Source organism: Anabrus simplex, chromosome 7, assembly GCF_040414725.1.
Source record: "Anabrus simplex isolate iqAnaSimp1 chromosome 7, ASM4041472v1, whole genome shotgun sequence".
NCBI classification, from domain to species: Eukaryota; Metazoa; Arthropoda; class Insecta; order Orthoptera; family Tettigoniidae; genus Anabrus; species Anabrus simplex.
In genome coordinates this window covers 224,776,650-224,799,030 of record NC_090271.1, presented here as the reverse complement: position 1 = coordinate 224,799,030, position 22,381 = coordinate 224,776,650, and the positions used below count along the sequence as shown (strand labels likewise).

The window sequence follows — 22,381 nt, the reverse complement described above, 5'->3', positions numbered from 1 at the left end:
TTGGAGATGCCAAGGTACCAGAATTTAGTCCTGCAGGAATTCTTTTACATGCCTTCAAATACCACCAGACTGAGCCAGGATCAAACTTACCAAGTTTGGGCCAGAAGGTCAGCGTCTCAACCATCTGAGCCACTCAGCATTCAATGTAAAACTGGAGGTCCCATAATTATGATAACAATATTACCAGTCACATAAAGCAGCAAACTAGCTTTTTTGCTTGCATATGTAAATAAAAAATAAAAGAAACATTGTTACAGCGCACAATCTGAAAGATCTGTGGAGAATGCTATTGAAGAGTGAGAGTGGGACAAATTTAGGCAACCCTGGCTTGATAGGCTGGTAGCTGGTATGCCAAGAAGGATTCAGGCATGTATTACTGGATAGGAGTAAATTATTGGGTGTTAAAGGTGCTGTAGTAGACATATGTAATGGATACTGAGAACTGAGAAATTAATGCTCTATTCTTGAACGACATTTGTACATTTGTCTGTTGAAGACAGTAGACATTGGGACATCTATTCTAACATGCTGGCTGCTATTTCTTTCACACATTGCTCCATTAGACATGCACTATTGGAACGCTCTTTGTGAGTACAACAAGATCTTGCATAATAGTTCCTGCAAATTCACAGGGTCATCTAGGATTTCAGCAGCAGAAGAATGAAATCCTGCAAACCAACAATTTGAACAGTCAAAATGTTGACACAGAGAGAATTCAAATTAGCAGAGGAAAAGAAACATCTGTGATCACAGGTGGCTCCAGAATGGTACAGAATGTTTAATCCCAGTTGTGTACCAAGAGATTTTGACTTCCCTTGTAGAACTTGGAAGTTACTGAATAGGATTTGAACAAAACATGGAAGATGTGCTTACTTACTTTTTAAGTGGGGCTTTTGTAACTCACCTGACTGTGACTGTAGTGGGATGTACCAAGCTGTCAAACACATTATAGATGAATGTCCATTCTGCTCATTCCAGTGACCACAGAAAGTTCTAGTAAATGTTCCAGCATCATTGACCCCATGACTGAATGAACTAGGTGTGTGACTGTGAACTAGTGTTGTGTGTATAATCATGCCTCTTTTTAGGGGCAAAAGATCTCTATAGGTCGATGTCCCGAATAAATAGCATTTTACAAAACAAAAAATGTCTCTTTTTTGCCATGGGTCAGTTAATCACGATTATTTACCACTCCATGGTTTATTTTGTATGTATTATCTATATGCTTTACGTCACACCGACACAGATAGGTCTTATGGCAACGAAGGGACAGGAAAGGCCTAGGAATTGGAAGGAAGCTGCCGTGGCTTTAATTAAGGTACAGCCCCAGCATTTGCCTGGTGTGCAAATGGAAAACCACGGAAAACCACCTTCAGAGATGCCGACAGTGGGGCTCGAACCCACTATCTCCCGATTACTGGATACTGGCCGCACTTAGGCGACTGCAGCTATTGAGCTTGGTATTTTGTGTATATATATTTATTGTTCATGTATACTAAATGCTAACTGAATAAATAAATAAATAAATAAATAAATAAATAAATAAATAAATAAATAAATAAATAAATAAAGATATTGAGGATATGTCACTTCACTTGTCTCAGTCCACTTTTGTATTAAATATCATGAACTCTTCAGTGCACAGGTGATGCAAGATGTTTTCTTAATGATGTACGTTTCCAGAAAATAATATCAATCATTCAATCGTTATTGCTCTGCATTTAGAGCTGTCTTTTTGATTTGAGAGAAAAGCACAGCATCATAATAGTTCAAAGACAAAAATGTCACTAAAACACAGTTTTCTGATCAAATTATTGAAATGAAATGGCATATGGCTTTTAGTGCTGGAGTGTCTGAGAACATGTTCAGCTTGCCAGGTACAGGTCTTTTCATTTGAGGCCTGTGGACGACCTGCATGTTGTGATGAGGATGAAATGATGATGAAAATGACACATACAGTACATCCAGCCCCAGTGCCAGCAAAATTAACCAATGTTGGTTAAAATTCCCGACTCTGCCAGGAATCGAACCTGGGACCCCTGTGACCAACGGCCAGCATGCTAACCATTTAGCCGTGGAGCCGGACATTTAAATGAAACCATATGATTCAACTTCAGGCCACCTGGTTGCTAGCCAAGTGTGTTATCGTTATTGAAAAACTTGCTTGATCATCATCATCATCATCATCATGCTCTTTAAGAGAAAAAAACTGTTACAAAAGGAAAGGTCTGGGCTTGTAATGATTTTTATCATGTAATGTTTAGTAAATTGATAAAGAATACTCAGTTTGAATCTCAACCAATCACACCTAACCAAAGAATCAGATGTGTAACTAATACTCTAATCATTTTGTACAGTATTCCTCAGATGTACTATTTCTGTATAAGTGAAATAAATAATTTCATTTTATTAATGGAATATGCTTCTCTACTAGATCTGCCCCATTCATATTTACCAAACTACAAAACTTGAATCCAGCTATGTACTTGGACTAGTGCTAAAGTATTGTAACAAGACTTTTTCTTTATGTGCATTTTATATATTTCTTAACAATTGTGTTAATATAGATCATACTCTGTTTCAGAGGTGTTCCGTAAAGTTTTGATCAGTACCATTGTGAGATGGGCTGAAGAATCCCAAATTGAAACTCCAAAGCTGGTACGAGAAATGTTTGGGTATGTATTGAATTTAGAGTTATATCAGCATACTCATATTGAGAGAATACCATAGTAAATATCATTTCTAACACTGAGTGAGTAGCTGTGCGGTTAGGGGCATGCCTCTGTGAGCTTGCATTTGGGAGATAGTGGATTCGAACCCCACTGTCAGCAGCCCTGAAGCTCATTCTTCCGTGGTTTCCCATTTTCACACCAGCAAAATGCTGGGGCTGTACCTTAATTAAGCCCATGACTGCTTCCTTACTGCTTCTAGCCTTTTCCTATTCTATCACATCATCACCATAAGACCTATCTGTGTAAAAGATTTTTTTTACATGACTTATTTCTTTGTACCGCTATATGGAATATATTTTTTAAAAATATATAATGCACTTCTTTGCTGTGTACATGTATTTTTACTTGCGTACAATACATACATATACAGTAGAACCTTGAATCTCCGGACTAAATGGAACCAGAAGTGATCAGGACTAACGAAAATGCAGATTATAGAAAAATAATGGAAAATTGCCATTATAAGATCTTTTTTGAAGCTTACCATTAATCTTTACAGGAATATCCGAGGCACTTCAAACAGTTTAAGGTTACCATACTACACATAATATAATGGAAAGATAATACAGTATACAAAATAATGATACACTACTCTATTTGTCAGGGGCTGCCTGGCCGAGGCGGTAAAGGCGTACTCAGTTCGCCCGGAAGGATGTGGGTTTGAAACCCCATCAGGAAGTCGTAAAATTTAAGAAATGAGATTTCCACTTCCAGAGGTGCATATGGCCCTGAGATTCACTCAGCCTATACCAAAAATGAGTACCAGGTTAATTCCTGGGGCAAAAGCGGCCGGGCGTAGAGGTAACCACTCTACCCCATCAAGTGCTGAGGTTACGAATAGTGGAAGCCTCTACCTTCCACCACTCCCAGGGCCTTCATGGCCTGTACGTAGATGACTTTGCTTTTTACTCTATTTGTCGATGGATGCAGAGTGGGTCTCAGCCCACAAGTGGCCACGGCTGGTCCGTGGTCCGACAGCTCTGCACTCTGACCAGCCAACCGAGCAGAGGAGGGGTGGCCACGGCTCTACTGTGGCTCTACGCTTCTGCATTTGGGAGACAGGACAGGGCTGGACCTCATGGCTGATCCCAACTATTGGCTATCCTGAGAATGGTTTTCTGTGGTTTTCCATTCTCCTGCCGGGACAGTTCCTAGTATAGGCCACGGCCGCCAACCCCCTCACCTTCTCCGTGCATCTCCTCACCGTACTTAATCTCCCGGCCTGAGAGATGGCATTACCGTCTAAAAGGCCCACCTCCCCCTTCAGGGGAGGAATGAAAACGTTGGTTTTTTTGCTTTACGTCACACCGACACAGATAGGATTTATAGCGACGAGAAAAAAGAAATGTTTTAGTAGCAGTAGTAGTAATCTATTTGAATCACTTAGTCACTTAAACATAATTTAACACATTATTTACTCATATATTACTGTTTCAGAAATAAAGTACTGTACTGTAATATGTGTTAAATTATTTGTTCTTCATAATCATTTTTGCATTAAATAAAGTTTATTAACATTTTGCTAAATTTGATCCAGACTAAAGACGGCCAAACAAACAAGGTTCTACTGTACCTTATATACCATATTTACGCAAATAATCCCTGCATATATATATTTTAAAAAAATCTGAGACACAAAATTGAGGTGCGGGTTTTATTTGCATCAATGTTGGCAACATGGTCCTGGCTCACCTAGTTTTCATTATTGGGTGTACAGTTATGCTTTGTGTAACTGCAGATGGAAGAAAATTGCCCCAAATGTCATATTTAAATGGAAAACAATTCTGACATTTAATTTAAAACTGCCTTTACATTAAAAAATAGTATTTTACACAGTAATTTAACTTTCTCTATGTCATGATAGAATGTATCTTCTGGAACATGCAGGGGTAGCTTTCCGCGCTTTCATTCACTTCGGTGTGTCGACAGTTTGTTTCATAGCTGCTAAGTTCGAGGGAAATTGTAATTCTTTTGTATTCAGCATTTTAGGGAACACTACAGTATCACATAACGGGCCGTGTGCGAAGAAGCAGAATCCGCAAACACTGGCGATTCTCTTCGGCGATGATGACAGTTGGCGAAAAAGCGTGGCTCATAATTATAATCAGTTCGTACGCAACAAACAATATTGTTAATGCCAATGAACCTGCATTGTTTTCTTTATGCCTGGCCAAAACAGACTTTTGAAAAGGAGGTGGGGTCACTGTATTGTGCTGTAATGCAGAAGGAAGCGAAAGACATCCTCCCCTCGTCATAGGAAAGTTTGATAAGCCACGATGTTTTAAGGGCGTCAGGTACTTCCCGTGCAAATACAAGGCATCTAAAAATACACACAGTAGGGCCTACAGTAATCTAATGAATAAAGTACTTGCTCAAGGGAGCCAGCATAGACTCCTCGTCTTTGAATATTTTTTCTTTTTTATTTCATTGCGTGAGGTTATGTTTGTCAGTGAGTTATCCAAGTGCATTATTTTAATACTGTAAATGCACCTTGTTGGATACATTTTGGAAATATTTCTTTTTTTCATTTGAAAGGTTTAAACTGTGAATCAATGTTAATTGCCTGCAGTAATGGATCTTAGAATATTTTCTGACGCGGCAAGGGTTGGCATTTCTGAAATCCGAGGTGGCGGTTAATTCGAAATCAAGTAATTTGCAGTCCGATTTTTAATAACTTCTAATTAACGAGGTTTTACCATATCGCAAGACTAACATCCGAGTTCGCCGGTGTGTCTGTTTCAACTGTCTACATTGCACAAAAAAGAATTATCCACCAAGGGTCATGTTAATATCCGCATAAAGAAAAGACCGCATGTGAAAAGTGTTTTAGACGTGGTGTGTAACGAAGTTGTAAGTAATTTAGGAGAGGATTCTAGTGATGCAAGAGACAACGAATCTTTTGATCTACAGGGAATCGAGCCTACTGCAAGTTCAGATTAATGAAATGGCTAGGCCTACTTGATAATTTTCATGACAAATATATTTTATAGCAGTGATAATGTATTTCTCAAATATGTTCAGGCAAAGCAGCTATATCCGTAAATTTACACATTCATATTGGCGCAAATATCATGTGGACCTCGCGGAGTGATATTAAATGTTAGTTTATGCCTATGTTACTCTTTCAATGGAATGAATTTTAGTTCACTTATTTTTTTTCAAAATGAGTCTTCCTAAAATTAGAGAGAGGGGATTATTCGGCGGCGGTGATTATTCACATAAATACGGTGATTATCCTGCAGAAAGAGATGTAAATTTGTATTGTATTTTATTCTTTAAAAACATTATTAATAAAATTTTAAGTCATAGAAGAAAGTTAAAATTCAAAGGTTATCTTGCAGGCTGTTGGTTCGTCAGTATGACAGTGTAGGAGAACTTATCCGGGCATTGCAGAAGACTTACATTATCAACAGTAAAACGAAGAATGATGTGGCCGGAATGTGGGTTGGACTCAGTCAGATACGATCTCTGTTGCCAGTACAAATGTCGCAAGAAGAAGAGGAGTTGATGCGAGAACGACTTTGGTGAGCTACCTTTTTCTCAATAGAATTTCTAAAACTTTGAATGTTGTATTGCATAACTATATAATCACTTGTTTGGTGTGATCAACAATCCAGAAAAGTAATTTTGTCTTTGAAACAAATCCATATCATTGTTTCATTTCAAAATTTCTTTCCTCTAATAAATGTAGAAGATGGAGAGTCCCTTCACTTTCAAAACATTAATGTAAAGAAAACCTTATTAGAGTGGTATGTGAAAATATGGAGATTTTCATGTGTTCACCAGATAAAACTAAAGTAAATTCTGATATAATACAAAGAGTGTCTTCTAAGTCATACTCACCAAGTATTTTTTTAAATAAGTTATAATCTATTATATTCTAATGTTAAAGAAGTATTAAAATTAACATATGATAACAATGACATTTACAATAAGATACAAAAGTTGAAAACTAGAAAAGTGGCTGGAATTGATAAGATTTCTAGGGATATTCTAAAGACAGTGGGTTGGGATATAGTATCATATGATTATTGTTTGCATGGAGGAGCTATACCAAATGAATAGATAGTTGCTATAGTAGCCTCTGTGTATAAAGGAAAAGGGTGATAGACATAAAGCTGAAAATTACAGGTCAGTAAGTTTGACATGCATTGCATGTAAGCTTTGGGGAAGCATTCTTTCTGATTATATTAGACATGTTTACAAAATTAATAACTGGTTCAATAGAAGGCAGTTCAGGTTTAGGAAAAGTTATTCCACTGTAGCTCAACTTGTAGGATTCCAGCAAGATACAGTATAGCAGATATCTTGGATTCAGGAGGTCAAATAGACTGTATTGCGATTCACCTGTCTAAAGCATTTGATAGGGTGGATCATGGGAGACTACTGGCAAAATTGAGTGCAATTGGACTAGACAAAACAGTGACTGAATGGGTTGCTGTGTTTCCAGGAAATAGGTCTCAGAGAATTAGAGTAGGCAAAGCTTTATCTGACTCTGTAATAATTAAGAGGGGAATTCCTCAAGGCAGTATTACTGGACCTTTATGTTTTCTTACATATTTCAATGATATGAGTAAAGAAGTGTAATCAGAGGTAAGGCTTTTTTCAGATAATGTTGTTCTCTACAGAGTAATAAATAAAGTTACAAGATTGTGAGCAACTGCAAAATGACCTCAATAATGTTGTGAGATGGACAGCAGGCAATGGTATGTTGATAAACAGGGTTAAAAGTCAGGTTGTGAGAGTCACAAATAGGAAGAGTTCTCTCAATTTTAATTACTGCATTATTGGGGTGAAAGTTCCCTATGGGGATCACTGTAAGTACCTAGGTGTTAATATAAGGAAAGATCTTCATTGGGGTAATCATATAAGTATGATTGTCAATAAAGGGTACATCTCTGCACATGGTTGTGAGGGTGTTTAGGGGTTGTAGTAAGGATGTAAAGGAGAGGAAGTCTCTAGTAAGACCCCAACTAGAGTACGGTTCCAGTGTATGGGGCCCTCATCAAGATTGCTTGTTTCAAGAACTGGAAAAAAATCCAAAGAAAAGCAGCTCTATTTGTTCTGGGCGATTTCTGATAAAAGAGTAGCATTACAAAAATGTTTCAAAGTTTGGGCTGGGAAGACTTGGGAGAAAGAAGATCAGCTGCTGCACTAAGTGGTATGTTCCGAGCTGTCAGTGGAGAGATGGCATGGAATGACATTAGTAGACAAATAAGTTTGAGTGGTGTCTTTAAAAGTAGATCACAATGAAGATAAAGTTGGAATTCAAGAGGACAAATTGGGGCAAATATTCATTTATAAGAAGGGGAGTTAGGGATTGGGATAACTTACCAAGGGAGATGTTCAATAAATTTCCAATTTCTTTTAAATCATTTAAGGAAGGGCAAGGAAAACAACAGATAGGGAATCTGCCACCTGGGTGACTACCCTAAATGCAGATCAGTAGTGATTGATTGATTGATTGATTGATTGATTGATTGATTGATTGATTGATTGATTGATTGATTGATTGATTGATTGATTGATTGATTGATTGATTGATTGATTGATTGATCGCGATCGGTTTGTTTGTTTGTTTTTGAAGTTCAGTTCACCATTTATAACAAACCGTGCAACTGAACTTGTGAATAGTCTTATGTATCTCGAGTTCAATTGGCACATCTTCAAGAGGGTTTGATTGGTTATGTTTACACTAATAATATTAATAATAATATGGTGCAGGGCTTTTGAGGTGACTTCCTATAGGTGACCTGCATGTCAACATCATGGAGCTGGACTATGTTTTGAATAAAAAACTTCAAAAAATAATCTACGGTCTACTTCCAAGATTTTCTAATTGGTTGAAAAACCTGTAGGGCTTTAAACCTCATTTAATTTCTACCTTCACTCACAACTCATGAGAGTGCTTCAATTCTAGGTCTTTAATCAATTAAACCTACTTACAAATATCTAGGACTTATTTGGAAGACTTTGCAGCCAAACACACGCAGATGTTATAATAATTGTATAGACATTTATCATATTCTAAATTATGTCTACTCACAGAAATGGGAAATAATTGTCATTCTTTTTAATACAGGAAACTGGTGAATAACCATACATTCTTCCAGCATCCAGATCTGATACGCATCTTACGTGTACATGAGAATGTCATGGCTGTGATGATGAATACACTGGGCCGGAGAGCTCAAGCCCAGTCTGATGCTCCTCAAGCTGGGCAGGAGGGAGAAGCTCCTTCAAAAGAGAAGGTTTGGACATCTTCTGATGATATTTTTTTAAGCTCTTGAAGAAATATTTCTAAAAAATTCAGATGTGGAATATTTCACTACCAGTTTATTAAATTATCAGAGTGCTTATTTATTTTAGCTAATGTAACATATTAAGCTCTAGTAATGGTCCTTGATTTGAATCTCAGATAAGACAAATTTTCAACCCCATTCTCAAAATTTAATTGTAATTTCTAGCCTTACTTATTGATGAGAAATATATGCTCATTAATTTGGGAAATACTTTTAATTACAGGATACATCTCATGAAATGGTTGTGGCATGCTGTCGCTTCCTTTGTTACTTCTGCCGTACATCAAGACAGAACCAGAAAGCCATGTTTGACCATCTCTCATTCCTGTTGGAGCACAGCAACATCTTGTTATCACGACCGTCCTTGCGAGGAAGTACTCCTCTCGACGTGGCTTATTCTTCTCTCATGGAAAATACTGAGCTAGCACTGGCTCTCAGGTTGGTATCAATTATTAATAATTTTTGATAGAAAAGATCTTGGTTTAATCACAACTGAAGTTAAGGTCTGAAATAGATTTTGCTTTATGACATACATGTATCCATCCATGTCAGGGTGTTGTAAGTGTTCTCTTAACAAAGCTTATTTTGATACATCCAGATTGGTGATATGTAAAACTGTACAAACTAAGACAAAATTTTGTCTAAATGAAAACTGTTCTTAACCTATTCATTCTTGTAGTGCCATGTGTGACAGATTTTTTGTTTTAAAGTTTCTACTGACCCCCATCATATTACGTTTACAAGGCCTAAGGAACCTTTAGTTTTTCACACCTGCTATGGTCTTTCTCTTTATTTTACTAATACCTTCATCCTTTAAAGAATCAAACTTCTTTCTTTTTCCTCTCCTAACTAAATGTTTAAAAGGGATGGTTGTCTAGTTGTTCTTCACTTTAAACGATAATCACCTAGTTTTATTTGTTTATAATTGCTTGATGAAAGATTCTTATAGCAGTCTATCAAACGTGGCAATTATGCCTAAAATATACTTCAACTAAAGCGAGCATATTATGGTGATAGTGATTTATATTTGAAGGGAAGGTACAACTGGGCAACCATTCTCTCTTAACGTGAATCAAAGGAAAAAGTGGAAGAGATCTAACCCTTCCGAGAATGAGGATATCTGCAAAAGAAAGGAAAGGGTCCTTTAAGATAAACACAACTCTGCAGTACCTGAGCTGGAGGACACAGTTAAAAACCCCGGTCTAGATGAGAATTGAACCTAAGGGCCTTTGAACTTAGAGGCATCTATGCTGATCATTCAGCCAAGAAGGTAGATGATGATGGTGGTGATGATGATGGTGGTGATGATGATGATGATGATGATTATTATTATTATTATTATTATTATTATTATTATTATTATTATTATTATTATTATTATTATTATTATTATTATTATTATTATTATTATTATTATTTCAGGTATTTAAAATGTGTCTTCTATCAGGATGGTAGTATAGTAAGTGAGATTGAATCAAGGTGCAGTAAAGTTAATGCAGTGAGCTCACAGTTGCGATGAACAGTATTCTGTAAGAAGGAAGTCTGCTCCCAGACAAAACGTATCTTTATATTGGTCTGTTTTCAGACCAATTTTGCTTTATGGAAGTGAAAGCTGGGTGGACTCAGGATATCTTATTCATAATTTAGAAGTAACAGACATGAAAGTAGCGAGAATGATTGCTGGTACAAATAGGTGGGAGCAATGGCAGGAGGGTACTCGGAATGAGGAGATAAAGGCTAATTTAGGAATGAACTCAATGGATGAAGCTGTACACATAAACCAGCTTCAGTGGTGGGGTCATATGAGGCGAATGGAATAGGATAGGTTACCTAGGAAAATAATGGACTCTGTTATGGAGAGTAAGAGAAGTAGAGGGAGACCAAGAAGACATTGGTTAGACTCAGTTTCTAACGAGTTAAAGATAAAAGGTATAGAACTAAATGAGGCCACATGAGTTGCAGGTAGAAGATTGTAGCAACGTATAATAAATTCACAGAAGACCGAGCTCGATAGTTGCAGTCGCTTAAGTGCGGCCAGTATCCAGTATTCGGGAGATAGTGGGTTCGAGCCCCACTGTCGGCAGCCCTGAAAATGGTTTTCCGTGGTTTCCCATTTTCACACCAGGCAAATGCTGGGGCTGAACCTTAATTAAGGCCACGGACGCTTCCTTCCCACTCCTAGCCCTCTCCTGTCCCATCATCGCCATAAGACCTATTTGTGTTGGTGCGACGTAAAGCAACTAGGAAAAAAAAAATTCACAGAAGCTTGCAGGCTGAACGCTGAAAGGCATAACGGTCTATAATAATGTGTGTATGTCTGTGTATGTGTGCGTGCATGTATTATTATTATTATTATTATTATTATTATTATTATTATTATTATTATTATCATTATTATTATTATTAATTTCCTTCTTTGTACTATCACAAACTATATTATTTTTAGTTAATAAAATAGCCTATGGTACAACATTTTGTAAAATGGAAATAAGAAAAATATTACCATAATAATTGAGTTTTGTTTTAGACAATTTCATCCATGTGTTATAATTAAAAAAATGAAGTTGCTGTGCAACCAATGTTCCATGTTTATTGTACTAACATAAAGTCTAAATTCTATATTTCTATTTATTTCTTGGGTACCTTGTGATTATTGACTTGACCCATATCACTTTATGATCAGTTGGATGAAATACAATACAATAAATTTTATTACATTATTTCTTTTTAGGGAATATTACTTAGAGAAGATTGCCATCTACTTGTCTCGTTGTGGTTTACAGTCTAATTCTGAATTAGTAGAGAAAGGCTATCCTGATTTGGGTTGGGACCCTGTAGAGGGTGAACGTTATCTCGACTTCCTACGGTTTTGTGTCTGGGTCAATGGTAAGTTTCAATTTTAGAGTACAATGATACCTCAGGTTAAGTTTGACTGTTAGGTATTCCTAACTTTTCACAGAGTTTTAAATCTGACTAATGTAATGTGAATGGAATAGAAAATTAACAGATATAAAATTTAATTATAAAGTATGGAACAAAAAAATAGCTGTACTTCAACAACATTGTTAAGCTGACCTTTAAGATGCATAACTAGACAACCTGTAAACTTTGTTATAAAATACAAAAAAGTGTCTTGGACATTTTATATTGGTCAAACTGAATAAATTTAAATTCGTATCTTATTCATACTCTGAGTTGTAACTTTTGATTTGTTCTATATCCTAATTTATTTCATATTTCACCTAAATATACATTTTTTTCCTTCCTATTTGATTTTATCTGCTTTCAGGTGAAAGTGTGGAAGAAAACGCGAACTTGGTAATCCGACTGCTAATCCGAAGACCTGAATGTCTTGGGCCAGCCTTAAGAGGAGAAGGAGAGGGTTTGCTCAGGGCTATTATAGATGCTAATAAGGTACACTGCTCTATTCATGACTCTTACTGAAATGAAATTTTATATGCAGTAAATTAATTTAATTTAATTTAATAAAATTAGTTATATTAGAATATTTGGTTTTATATGCATTAATAGTGGATTGATTTCCTTCAAAATATGGTTTGTAATTTTCAGATGTCAGAGAGAATAGCTGACCGCCGGAAGATGATGGATGAAGCAGAAGGTACAATTTCAGGACTGCAGTTTGAACATCCATTGCCACAGAGTGAAGAGGATGAAGATTACATTGATACTGGTGCTGCAATACTTAACTTCTACTGTACGTTAGTGGATCTGCTTGGTCGCTGTGCACCAGATGCCTCTGTCATTTTGCAGGTTTGTTTCTGTGATGTCTCTTAACTTCCAATGAAGGCTAAAAGGGAAAAACATATACAGTGAAATCTTGTTAAGACGTTTTTGCAGGGGACAAGGAAAAAGAACATGTTAAGGGAGGAAACGTACTAATGGATATACGAATAAAATCTATCCAACCGGGAAACACTAGATACAATTTTTTCCGACATGAGGGCATTTTACATCGTGTATACTCGGGTACAGTGAAAACTATAAACCCATCTACCATTTTAAAGATGGAAGTATTAAAACGTGTGAAAAACACAAGAGAATAAATATGAAAACCTTCCCTGCTGGGGATTATAAAATAACAACTACTGGCACACTGAAAGGTGTGGAAAACACCGGGGGCCTGTTCCATGAACGAACTTTGCAACTTTGCACTTTGCACTTTTCAATTCAGATTTTGTTCTACCATCACTTTTCAGATTTAGCAGTTAGGAATCTTTTCACTTTTCAAGCCTGTTATGTTCCTCCATTGGTACAGAAATGCAAAGTGCAAAGAAATGAAGTGAAAAGTTTTCAGAAATCATGCAAACAGATGATTCCCTTTTCATCTGTTAATTAACAAGTATGTACACGAGTTTCTCGGCGTAGAATTTGGTTTAGTGATATAAACACGTTACGACGAGAGCTTTTGTTAGCATCAAGTGAGGACAGTGATGAAAAATCCAAAAAGAGAACGTGCAAAAACAGGATTAATTTTCATAACCTCACTTCGATGGAATTTCGCGAGTGATTTCATATTACCCCAACACAGGCTGACTATATTCTTGAAATGATCGGTCATTTATTGAAACATGCAACAAAAGGTGTAGCAGTAATGCATGGGACATCAAAATCAATTATTTGCAGCACTGTTACCAAAGTCGTAGATGTTATAGTAAATGTAATATTTCCTAACATAGTACGTTGGCCTGATAATCCACTTAATATAGCGACAGGATTTTTGATGAAGGGTGAATTTCCCTCTGTGTATGGATGTGTTGGCGGTACTGTCATTAATATTGATGCGAGTTATCATTTGCGAGGTTATTTTTAAAGTTGCCAGAAAGGTTGTCCTGTTTCTCTTTGACAACTTCCAGCACAGCCAGCTTCTTGTAATAACCTTTCTTTCCCATGATAAAAATGGTACCACAATTATACCGTCAAGTTCGCCGCGAAAAATAAAGCATTAAAATCATTGAGTATTAGGCCTATACAGTTTGCCCATGGAATAAACTTGATCGAATCACTCATTCACAGAGACTTTTCACATTGCGAAGAAATTGAAAAGTACAACCTAGATCGTGGTAGAACAGAAAGACTTTGCACTTTGCAAGAATTGAAAAGTGAAAGTGCAAAGGTGAAAAGTTGCAAAGTTCGTTTGTGGAACAGGCCCCAGGCAACAAATATGAAAACGTGCACAGGGGCCAACAAAAATAAAGTATTATTGCAGATCACACTCTTTCTAAAACAAATGCTAGTAGATGCCTCTTATTTTGGAGCAGTGGGTTATTAAACATTATTTTCTGATCACACTCTTAGATGCCTTTTATTTTGGAGCAGTGGGTTATTAAACATTATTTTCTGATCGCACTCTTAGACGATGAATTGGAGGTTACACTCGAACATATGCAACTGCGAGAAATGCCTTTGGCCACCGTTTTGAATTGAACAAAACTTTGACCAACTTGAGTGATTGATTCGAAACTGGAAGTGCGAGTTTCAATGTTCGCGACCTCTGCGCACTTATGCCAGTCCACTTTCTGACAGATTTTAATTTTGTCTTCAATATTAAGGAATTTTACAACATTTTCCATATCCATAACTAGGCTATCACAAGACAAATATGCACCACGCTAGTCAATTTCACATGATAATGAACCTAATCCAGATATAAGTTACCGTATCATGCGACAAATATTAGTTACACTTCACTGTACCATTCAACACAAAATACATTTCTCCCTTTCGAATGGAATGTGAAATACAAGCACAAACCGGCTCACTTTGCTATTCAGCAATTTCGCTGCTAAGCAGCAAGCAAAACTGAACATTCCTGAGGCTAACGGCTTCCTCCCCAGAAGTGCAAGTTATCCTTTAAAGTTTAGGAAAGCCTTTTCCCGTAATCACGCAACTGTGACGATGGCTCTTACCCGAGTTGGAAATCATGTTTCTTTCAGAAGGAATGACAAATATAGTAACATTTTCAGGTCTAGGAAAAATGTGATCGTACTAAGTGGTAATAGCGAAAATTCGTGATGTGTTAAGTGAGGTATCTTTATATAGGTTTAATACAATGAGAATCGGGACTTCATATTTTCGATGTGCTAAGCAGGAAAATGTGTTCATGAGGAACGCACTAACAAGGTTTCACTGTATAATCTAGTTTTATACCAGTCTCTCTGAGTTAGTTTACCAGAAATATCTGTGCTTATTTAATTCTTAATATTGATACGATATCTGTCTTATCATTCCTTCTACTCTGAGGATTGATATCTGAGGAGGCTATTGGTCAGTTGTCTCAGTTTCCTGCGGTCCTCGGCTAGACATGCTACACCAAAGATGTTCAACCTAGTTATATTCTTGATGGACCATCAAGTGGGACCTCGTCCACGATCTCTGTTGCCGAGTACATTTCCAAGAATGATTTGTTTATCTATGCTGTCATTCCCACGTCGCATAGTGTGTCCAAAGAATTCTGGTTTATAATGGAATCATTGGTGTGAAATGCTGTTCAATGTATGCATAACATTCTTCACCAGCACCACATTTCAAAAGAATTGATTTTGTTCATGTCTGTAGCATAAAGAGTCCACATCTCAGCTCCATAAAGGAAAACTGAAAATACCAGACTGGATACTACTATAATTTTCTGTGATAACAAAATAGAGCGATCCTTCCATAAATGCTTGATAAATACATCATTACATTTTTGGCCATAGCTGTTCTTTTAATTTCAGGAGCACACCTACCTGAAATGGAAATTTCTGAACCGAGGTATAGCATTTCTGAAACATTCTCCAATTCCTTGAAGATGTCTATGCTGGCTAATTTCTCAACTCTATCAAAAAATCATTATTTTGGTCTTGTTGATGTTAATTTGTAGTCCCATTTCAACACCGATATTTTGGACATGAGAAATGAGCTCTGCCATTTTTGTTTCATTAGTAGCAATGAGTGCAATATCATCTGCATAACAGAGGAAGGATATTTTCTTACCATCAATAGGAAATCTACCATCATATTCCTCAAGTGCAGCTCTTATTATGTACTTGCAATAGATTTTGAAGGTATGATATGCCAGTCTCTATAATCTCTAACTGTACAATGGAAATGAGGAGCTGGCTATGAGTTACATTACATGTAACAAGCTTTAACAGCCTCATTTTTTATAAACACCCATATTGACTATAAAATCAAGTATCGAATATTTAAGAATGACTTAATATTATATTTAAGCGGTCCACCTATTCAGTACATATATCATCATCATCACTGGTGGTCTGCCTATTGGCAGGTCTTCGCATGACTTCTCCACGCTGTTCCGTCTTCAGCCATTCTCTTTGTCTTCCAGTAACTTTTATTCACCTTTACATTGTCCACTAACTGATACCTCTTCCTTCCTCTCTTAGTTTCCCTTGTATCTTCCCTTCCAATGCTTCAGTTATTAAACAATTTCATCGCAAGCAGTTGCCTAACCATATATAATTTGTTAAATCTAGTACATGTGTCTTCCCCCAACGGACATCATCAACTAGAATAAATATTTCTGATATATTGTGTGATATATTGTGTGACAGTGTATGAAGATGTGGTTGTTGTCTCTTTTTCTTTCTGTTATACGTTTGTCCTAATTTCCTCTTTTTGTACTGACCTGTCATTATGTCCATCATATTATATGTTCCTATCTTTCAATGTATGACTTGATTTGCCAAATGTTTGTTCCTCTTCATTACTTTTATCTTTGTAACTTTACCTTCTGTTTCATCTTTCTTGACTTTGATATTATCTAGTACATGTTTTATGTATAGTTAGTAAATATATATTATACATGTCATTTGACTGTCTGTAAACATCATGATATATAATTATACAGTCTGTGGGAGTTAGATAAATAAATAAATAAAAAAGTACACCAAATGATTATGTAAGAAAAGTGAAAGTCACTACCGAACCCTTTGTTCTAAAATTCTGGTTTAAATGAACAAAAATATTTATATTTGTTAATACTTTAGAATGACAGAGTTATATATTACATTCTTTTAAATTCTAGGGCAAGAATGAATCTCTGAGAGCAAGAGCTATCTTGCGATCATTAGTTCCACTTGAAGATCTACAAGGAGTGCTAAGTTTGCGCTTTACTCTACAAAATCCTGCTGCAGGTGAAGAACGCCCTAAGAGTGACATGCCCTCTGGACTAATACCTGGCAATAAGCAGAGTGTTGTGCTCTTCCTTGAACGTGTCTATGGTATTGAGACAAAGGAACTGTTCTTCAGTTTATTAGAGGAAGCATTCCTTCCTGATTTACGTGCAGCTACTATGCTTGATAGGGTAAGTGGATGAGACTATAGTTTTCTCACTATCTTTACATACTGAGTTTATAATTTTTTTACCTTATCTTAATTCAGAATACATTTTTTTGGAGGACTTACTTGGTCAGAAGTGATTCATGGACAGTGTTATCAACAGCCGTTAATATAAGGAAAGAATTTCATTTGGGTAATCACATAAACAGGCTTGTAAATAAAGGTTACAGATACCTTTACATGGTTATCAGGGTATAAAAGGGTTGTAGTAAGGATGTAAAGGAGAGGGCATATAATTCTCTGGAAAGAACACAATTAGAGTGTGGTTCATGTGTATGGGACCCATACCAGGATTGCTTGATTCAAGAATTAGAAAAGATCCAAAGGAAAGGAGCACAATTTGTTCTGGGTGGATTCCAACAAAAGAGTATTGTTACAAAATTGTTACAAACTTTGGGCTGGGAAGACTTGGGGTTAAGGAGATGAACTGCTTGACCAAGTGGTATGTTCTGAGCTGTAAGAGGAGAGATGTCATGGAATGAGAGTAGACAAATGAGCTTGAATGGTGTTTCTGAATGTAGGAAAGATCATAACATGAAGATGAAGTTGGAATTCAAAGGAACACATTGGGGTGGATATTAATAGAAAGAGGAAGTAGAGATTGGAATAATCTCTCAAGGGAAATGTTCTATATATTTCCAAGATGAAGTTGGAATTCATGGGGACAAATTGGGGTGGATATTAATTTATAGGAAGAGGAAGTAGAGATTGGAATAATCTGTCAAGGGAAATGTTCTATATATATCCAAGTTCTCTGAATTTGTTTAAGTAAAGACTAGGGAAACAACTGATAGGAAATCTGCCATCTGTACGATAGCCCGAAATGTAGATCATTGATTGATTGATTGATTGATTGATTGATTGATTGATTGATTGATTGATTGATTGATTGATTGATTGATTGATTGATTATAACCTCATTAAGATTACATTCAACTGTTTACAGTAAAACCTCGTTAATTCAAAGTCATTGGGACGCAAAAATCAGACTTCAAATTTAGAAATGCCAACCCTTGCCACATCACAAGATATTCTAAGACTTGTTTCTGAATGCAATAATCTTGATTCACAGTTTAAACCTTGAAAAACTATTACCAAAATGTATTCGACAAGGTGCATTGACAGTATTCAAATACTGCACTTGGATAATTGACTGGCAAACGTAACTTCACGCAAAAAAAGAAGAAAAAAAAAAGAACATGCTTCGAAGACGAAGAAAAATCTATGCTGGCTCCCCTGTGCAAGTGCTTTATTCCTGGGATTACTGTACTGTATGCATATGAAATGCCTTGTACTTGCATGGAAAGTACCTGATACCCTTAAAATATCGTGCATTAACAAACTTTCCTATAACGAGGGAGGGAAGTCTCTCACTTCCATCTGCATTGCAACTCAGGTCAATTTGTTCTTGTACAATTTCCCGCCATGGCACTTTTCTCTTTTAACACGATAAGTCGTTTGGGCTCGGCATTGACAAAATTGTTCGGTGCATACAAATTGATTATATGAGCCATGCTTTTTCACCAACTGTCGAATTTGCTAGTGTTCCTTGAAACAATGAAGCCACCTGTTTGAACACTGAAACTCCACTCCCATTATTAACGCCAGTTCATTCGCATTCCCCCTAATAACTTCGCCATCAACGGGGATGTTATTTGCTCAAACATGCCAAAAACCACTCATATCAATTCCACTTCCAAATCAGAATGTTTAGCTCATCAGATGCGTATTCACTTTGCAATATATACACCCTGCATTTCTTGAGCTTCCATATTCTCAGGAATTTTAAAATATGTTGGAAGCATGGACACAGGAATTCCAAATTCTTTGGGTAGTTCAGGTTTTTAAAAATCCTTTATCGACCTCCCTTATAATTTTTATCTTCTCACTCAGTGTCTTGGAAGAAAACTGACGCTTAGTCATCTCTCAACATAAAAACGACCATGTGTGCCCCAAACTAAAACACCATACCTAACAAATAAACTAAAATGCAGTATTAAGAAGATATAAAAGTAAAATGAGTAACTGCAAGAAAACAAAAGAACTACAATTTCACTCAAACTTAGCAACTATGAAGCACATTGTAGGCACACTGAAGTGAGTGAAAGTGTGGAAAACTACCCCTGCACATTCTGGAAGACATATTCCATTGCAACATGGAGAACTGAAGTGATTGAAAGTGTGGAAAACTACCCCTGCACATTCCGGAAGACATATTCCATTGCAACATGGAGAAATTTTTAATTTAACTTATTCTATAATTTTCTTTTTTTATGTAAAAGTAATTTTGAACTAAAAGTCTGAATTTCAGCAATGGGACCGACATTGTTCTTCGAATTACGAATTATCCATGTTTCAAATTAAAAAATTTAAACAACAGGCAAAATCGTACCTTATGTTTCCAGAAATGAAAGCTACTTTGAATTAGGCAGGATTTTGAATTATCGAGGTTCTACTGTATTTTTTTATATCAGTTAGCAATCATTTAAGGTACTAAGTCTTACCACTTGGGCATTATACTGTAATTACAAATGATTAAGCAATAAATTGTCTTCTTTCCCATAGAATGATGGTTCTGAGTCTGATATGGCACTGGCTATGAACCGTTACATAGGCAACTCCATTTTGCCACTGTTGATTGCTCACACCAAGTTCTATAATGAAGCAGACAACTATGCCAGTTTATTGGATGCTACCCTTCATACTGTCTACCGTTTGTCCAAGAACAGGATGCTCACCAAGGGACAGAGAGAAGCAGTTTCAGACTTTTTGGTGGCACTTACCAGGTTGGTTACCCATACCTTTTATTTTTTTATTTAAGTATATCATGCAACTTAATTTGAATACAATTATGACCATGTTTATTTCATTTATTTCATGCATGAAACTATGTTGTTCTGAAACTAGAGTGCTTCCTAATTTGTATCTGCTATCATCTTATGAATGGCTTCTTCCTACCCATTCCTGTTAGATTTCTAAGTAAATGCTGGAATTTTACCTTACAGTATTTAAAAGTCCCAGGACATCTATCCTAACTCATGCCTCAGTTAACTTCAAATGCACATGCCAGTACTGATAATGAATGAATGGAGAATACAAGACTGGATATGAAAATCAACAGGAGGACACAACTTGGGAATTTTCTATCACAGAGTACAGTGTCTTCTATGGAATCAATATATAACTGTGAAAACTATAGAAGTAACATACAAGAAGTGTTCTACACCTACAGATGATGATAGATTGATGATAGTTTATTTATCCTGGTAAAGTTAGGGATGGCTGTCTCTGACTTGCACTAAACCAGTAACAGAACTCGCTTGATAAATAACTACAAATCTTAACAAATTAACCATTCATGAACGTAGACTGCGTACAACTACTTAACTAAAAATGCTTATACGTTAAAAGTTTAAAACGTGAAGGAGAAAGATCACAACATTACAGGAGGATAGACTTGGAAAGAGCAGCACTGATGCTGATGCCGAATTACTTGATAAGATAGTCAGCTACTTGAGGGACAGCACAGAAATGAACATTATTGTAGTGGATGATCAATTTACCAAATGTTAACTGGGAAAGTAATGCAAATGTATATAAATGATATGATTAATAAAGATCACAGATAAGGCTTTTTGCACATGAACTTTGGCTGTATAGAGTAGTAAATGTTAGAAAATTGTGAGTGACTGCAAGAAGACCTCGAAAATGTTGTAAGATGGACAGCAGACAATGGTATGATGGTAAAAGGGATGAAAAGTCAGGTTGTAAGTTTTATCACAAGTCAATTTTAATTACTGTTTTGATGGGGGTGAAAATACCTCATGGGGATCACAGTAGGTATTTAGGTATTAAAATCTTCATTGGGGTAATCACATTAATGAGGTTGTAAATAAAGGTTACAGATATCCTCATATAGTTATGAGAAAATTTAGGAATTGTAATAAGTCTCAGGTAAGACCCCACTCAGAGTATGGTTCCAGTGTATGGGACTCATACCAGGATTACTTGATATGAGAACAGGAAAGGATCCTAAGAAAAGCAGAACTATTTGTTCTGGGTGATTTCCGACAAAAGAGTAGCGTTACGAAAATGTTGCAAACTTTGGGCTGGGAAGACTTGGGAGTAAGGAGACAAACTGCTTGACTAAGCAGGATGTTCCAAACTGTCAGTGGAGGGATGGTGTGGAATGATATTAGCAGATGAATAAGCTTGATTATAGCTTTTAAAGGTAAGAAAGATCATAATCTGAAGATAAAGTTGGAATTTAAAAGGACAAATTGGGGCAAATGTTCATTTATAGGAAGATAAATTACGGAATTTATCAAGAGAAATGTTTGACAAATTTCCAAGTTGTTTGAAATTGTTTCAGAAAAGACGAGATAAAGATAGGGAATCTGCTGCCTGGGCTATGGTCCTAAATGTAGATCAGCCATGCTGAGTAGCTCAGGTGATAGAGCGCTGACCTTCTTAGCTCAAGGTGTCAGGTTCAATCCTGGCTCAGTCCCGTGTTATTTGAAAGTGCTCTGTAGATTTACTAGCATGTAAAAGAATTCCTGCAGAACAAAATTCTGGCACCTTGGCATCTGCAAAAAACAAAAAACAAAAATTGGGCCATGAAACCAGTAACATTATAAATGAGGAGTGTCTGTTCTAAAGGCGCTATTTCCACCATAAGAATGTTGAGGAGAGATGCAAGAAAAAGTATAATGAAAGGCTCGTGGACGTACCCATGATTGGGTATGGTACAACTTTGAAGAAATCACATCTTTCTGGTCTGGATTACTCCTTTGCATTCAATAATATTCAACTACTGTAATGCATTGGGATGAACTACTGAATTTTTTTTTCTTGAAATGGAAAAGCACCTTTTTAATAGGCACTCCTCGCAGATTGATTGATTGATTGATTGATTGATTGATTGATTGATTGATTGATTGATTGATTGATTGATTGATTTATTTATTTATTTATTTATTTATTTAT

General features: G+C 36.3%; 1 protein-coding gene across 1 annotated transcript in view; it reads left to right on the top strand.

Moving 5' to 3' along the window:
* The window catches only part of RyR (Ryanodine receptor), a 623,761-nt gene that overhangs the window by 401,879 nt on the left and 199,501 nt on the right, over positions 1–22,381 (top strand). Inside the window, exons 46-54 of the mRNA XM_067151578.2 lie at positions 2,585–2,675; positions 6,074–6,256; positions 8,815–8,983; positions 9,258–9,472; positions 11,766–11,920; positions 12,324–12,448; positions 12,605–12,805; positions 17,082–17,360; positions 19,961–20,181. Coding sequence (XP_067007679.2) covers positions 2,585–2,675; positions 6,074–6,256; positions 8,815–8,983; positions 9,258–9,472; positions 11,766–11,920; positions 12,324–12,448; positions 12,605–12,805; positions 17,082–17,360; positions 19,961–20,181 — 1,639 coding nt within the window. The remainder of the gene's footprint in view (positions 1–2,584; positions 2,676–6,073; positions 6,257–8,814; positions 8,984–9,257; positions 9,473–11,765; positions 11,921–12,323; positions 12,449–12,604; positions 12,806–17,081; positions 17,361–19,960; positions 20,182–22,381) is intronic.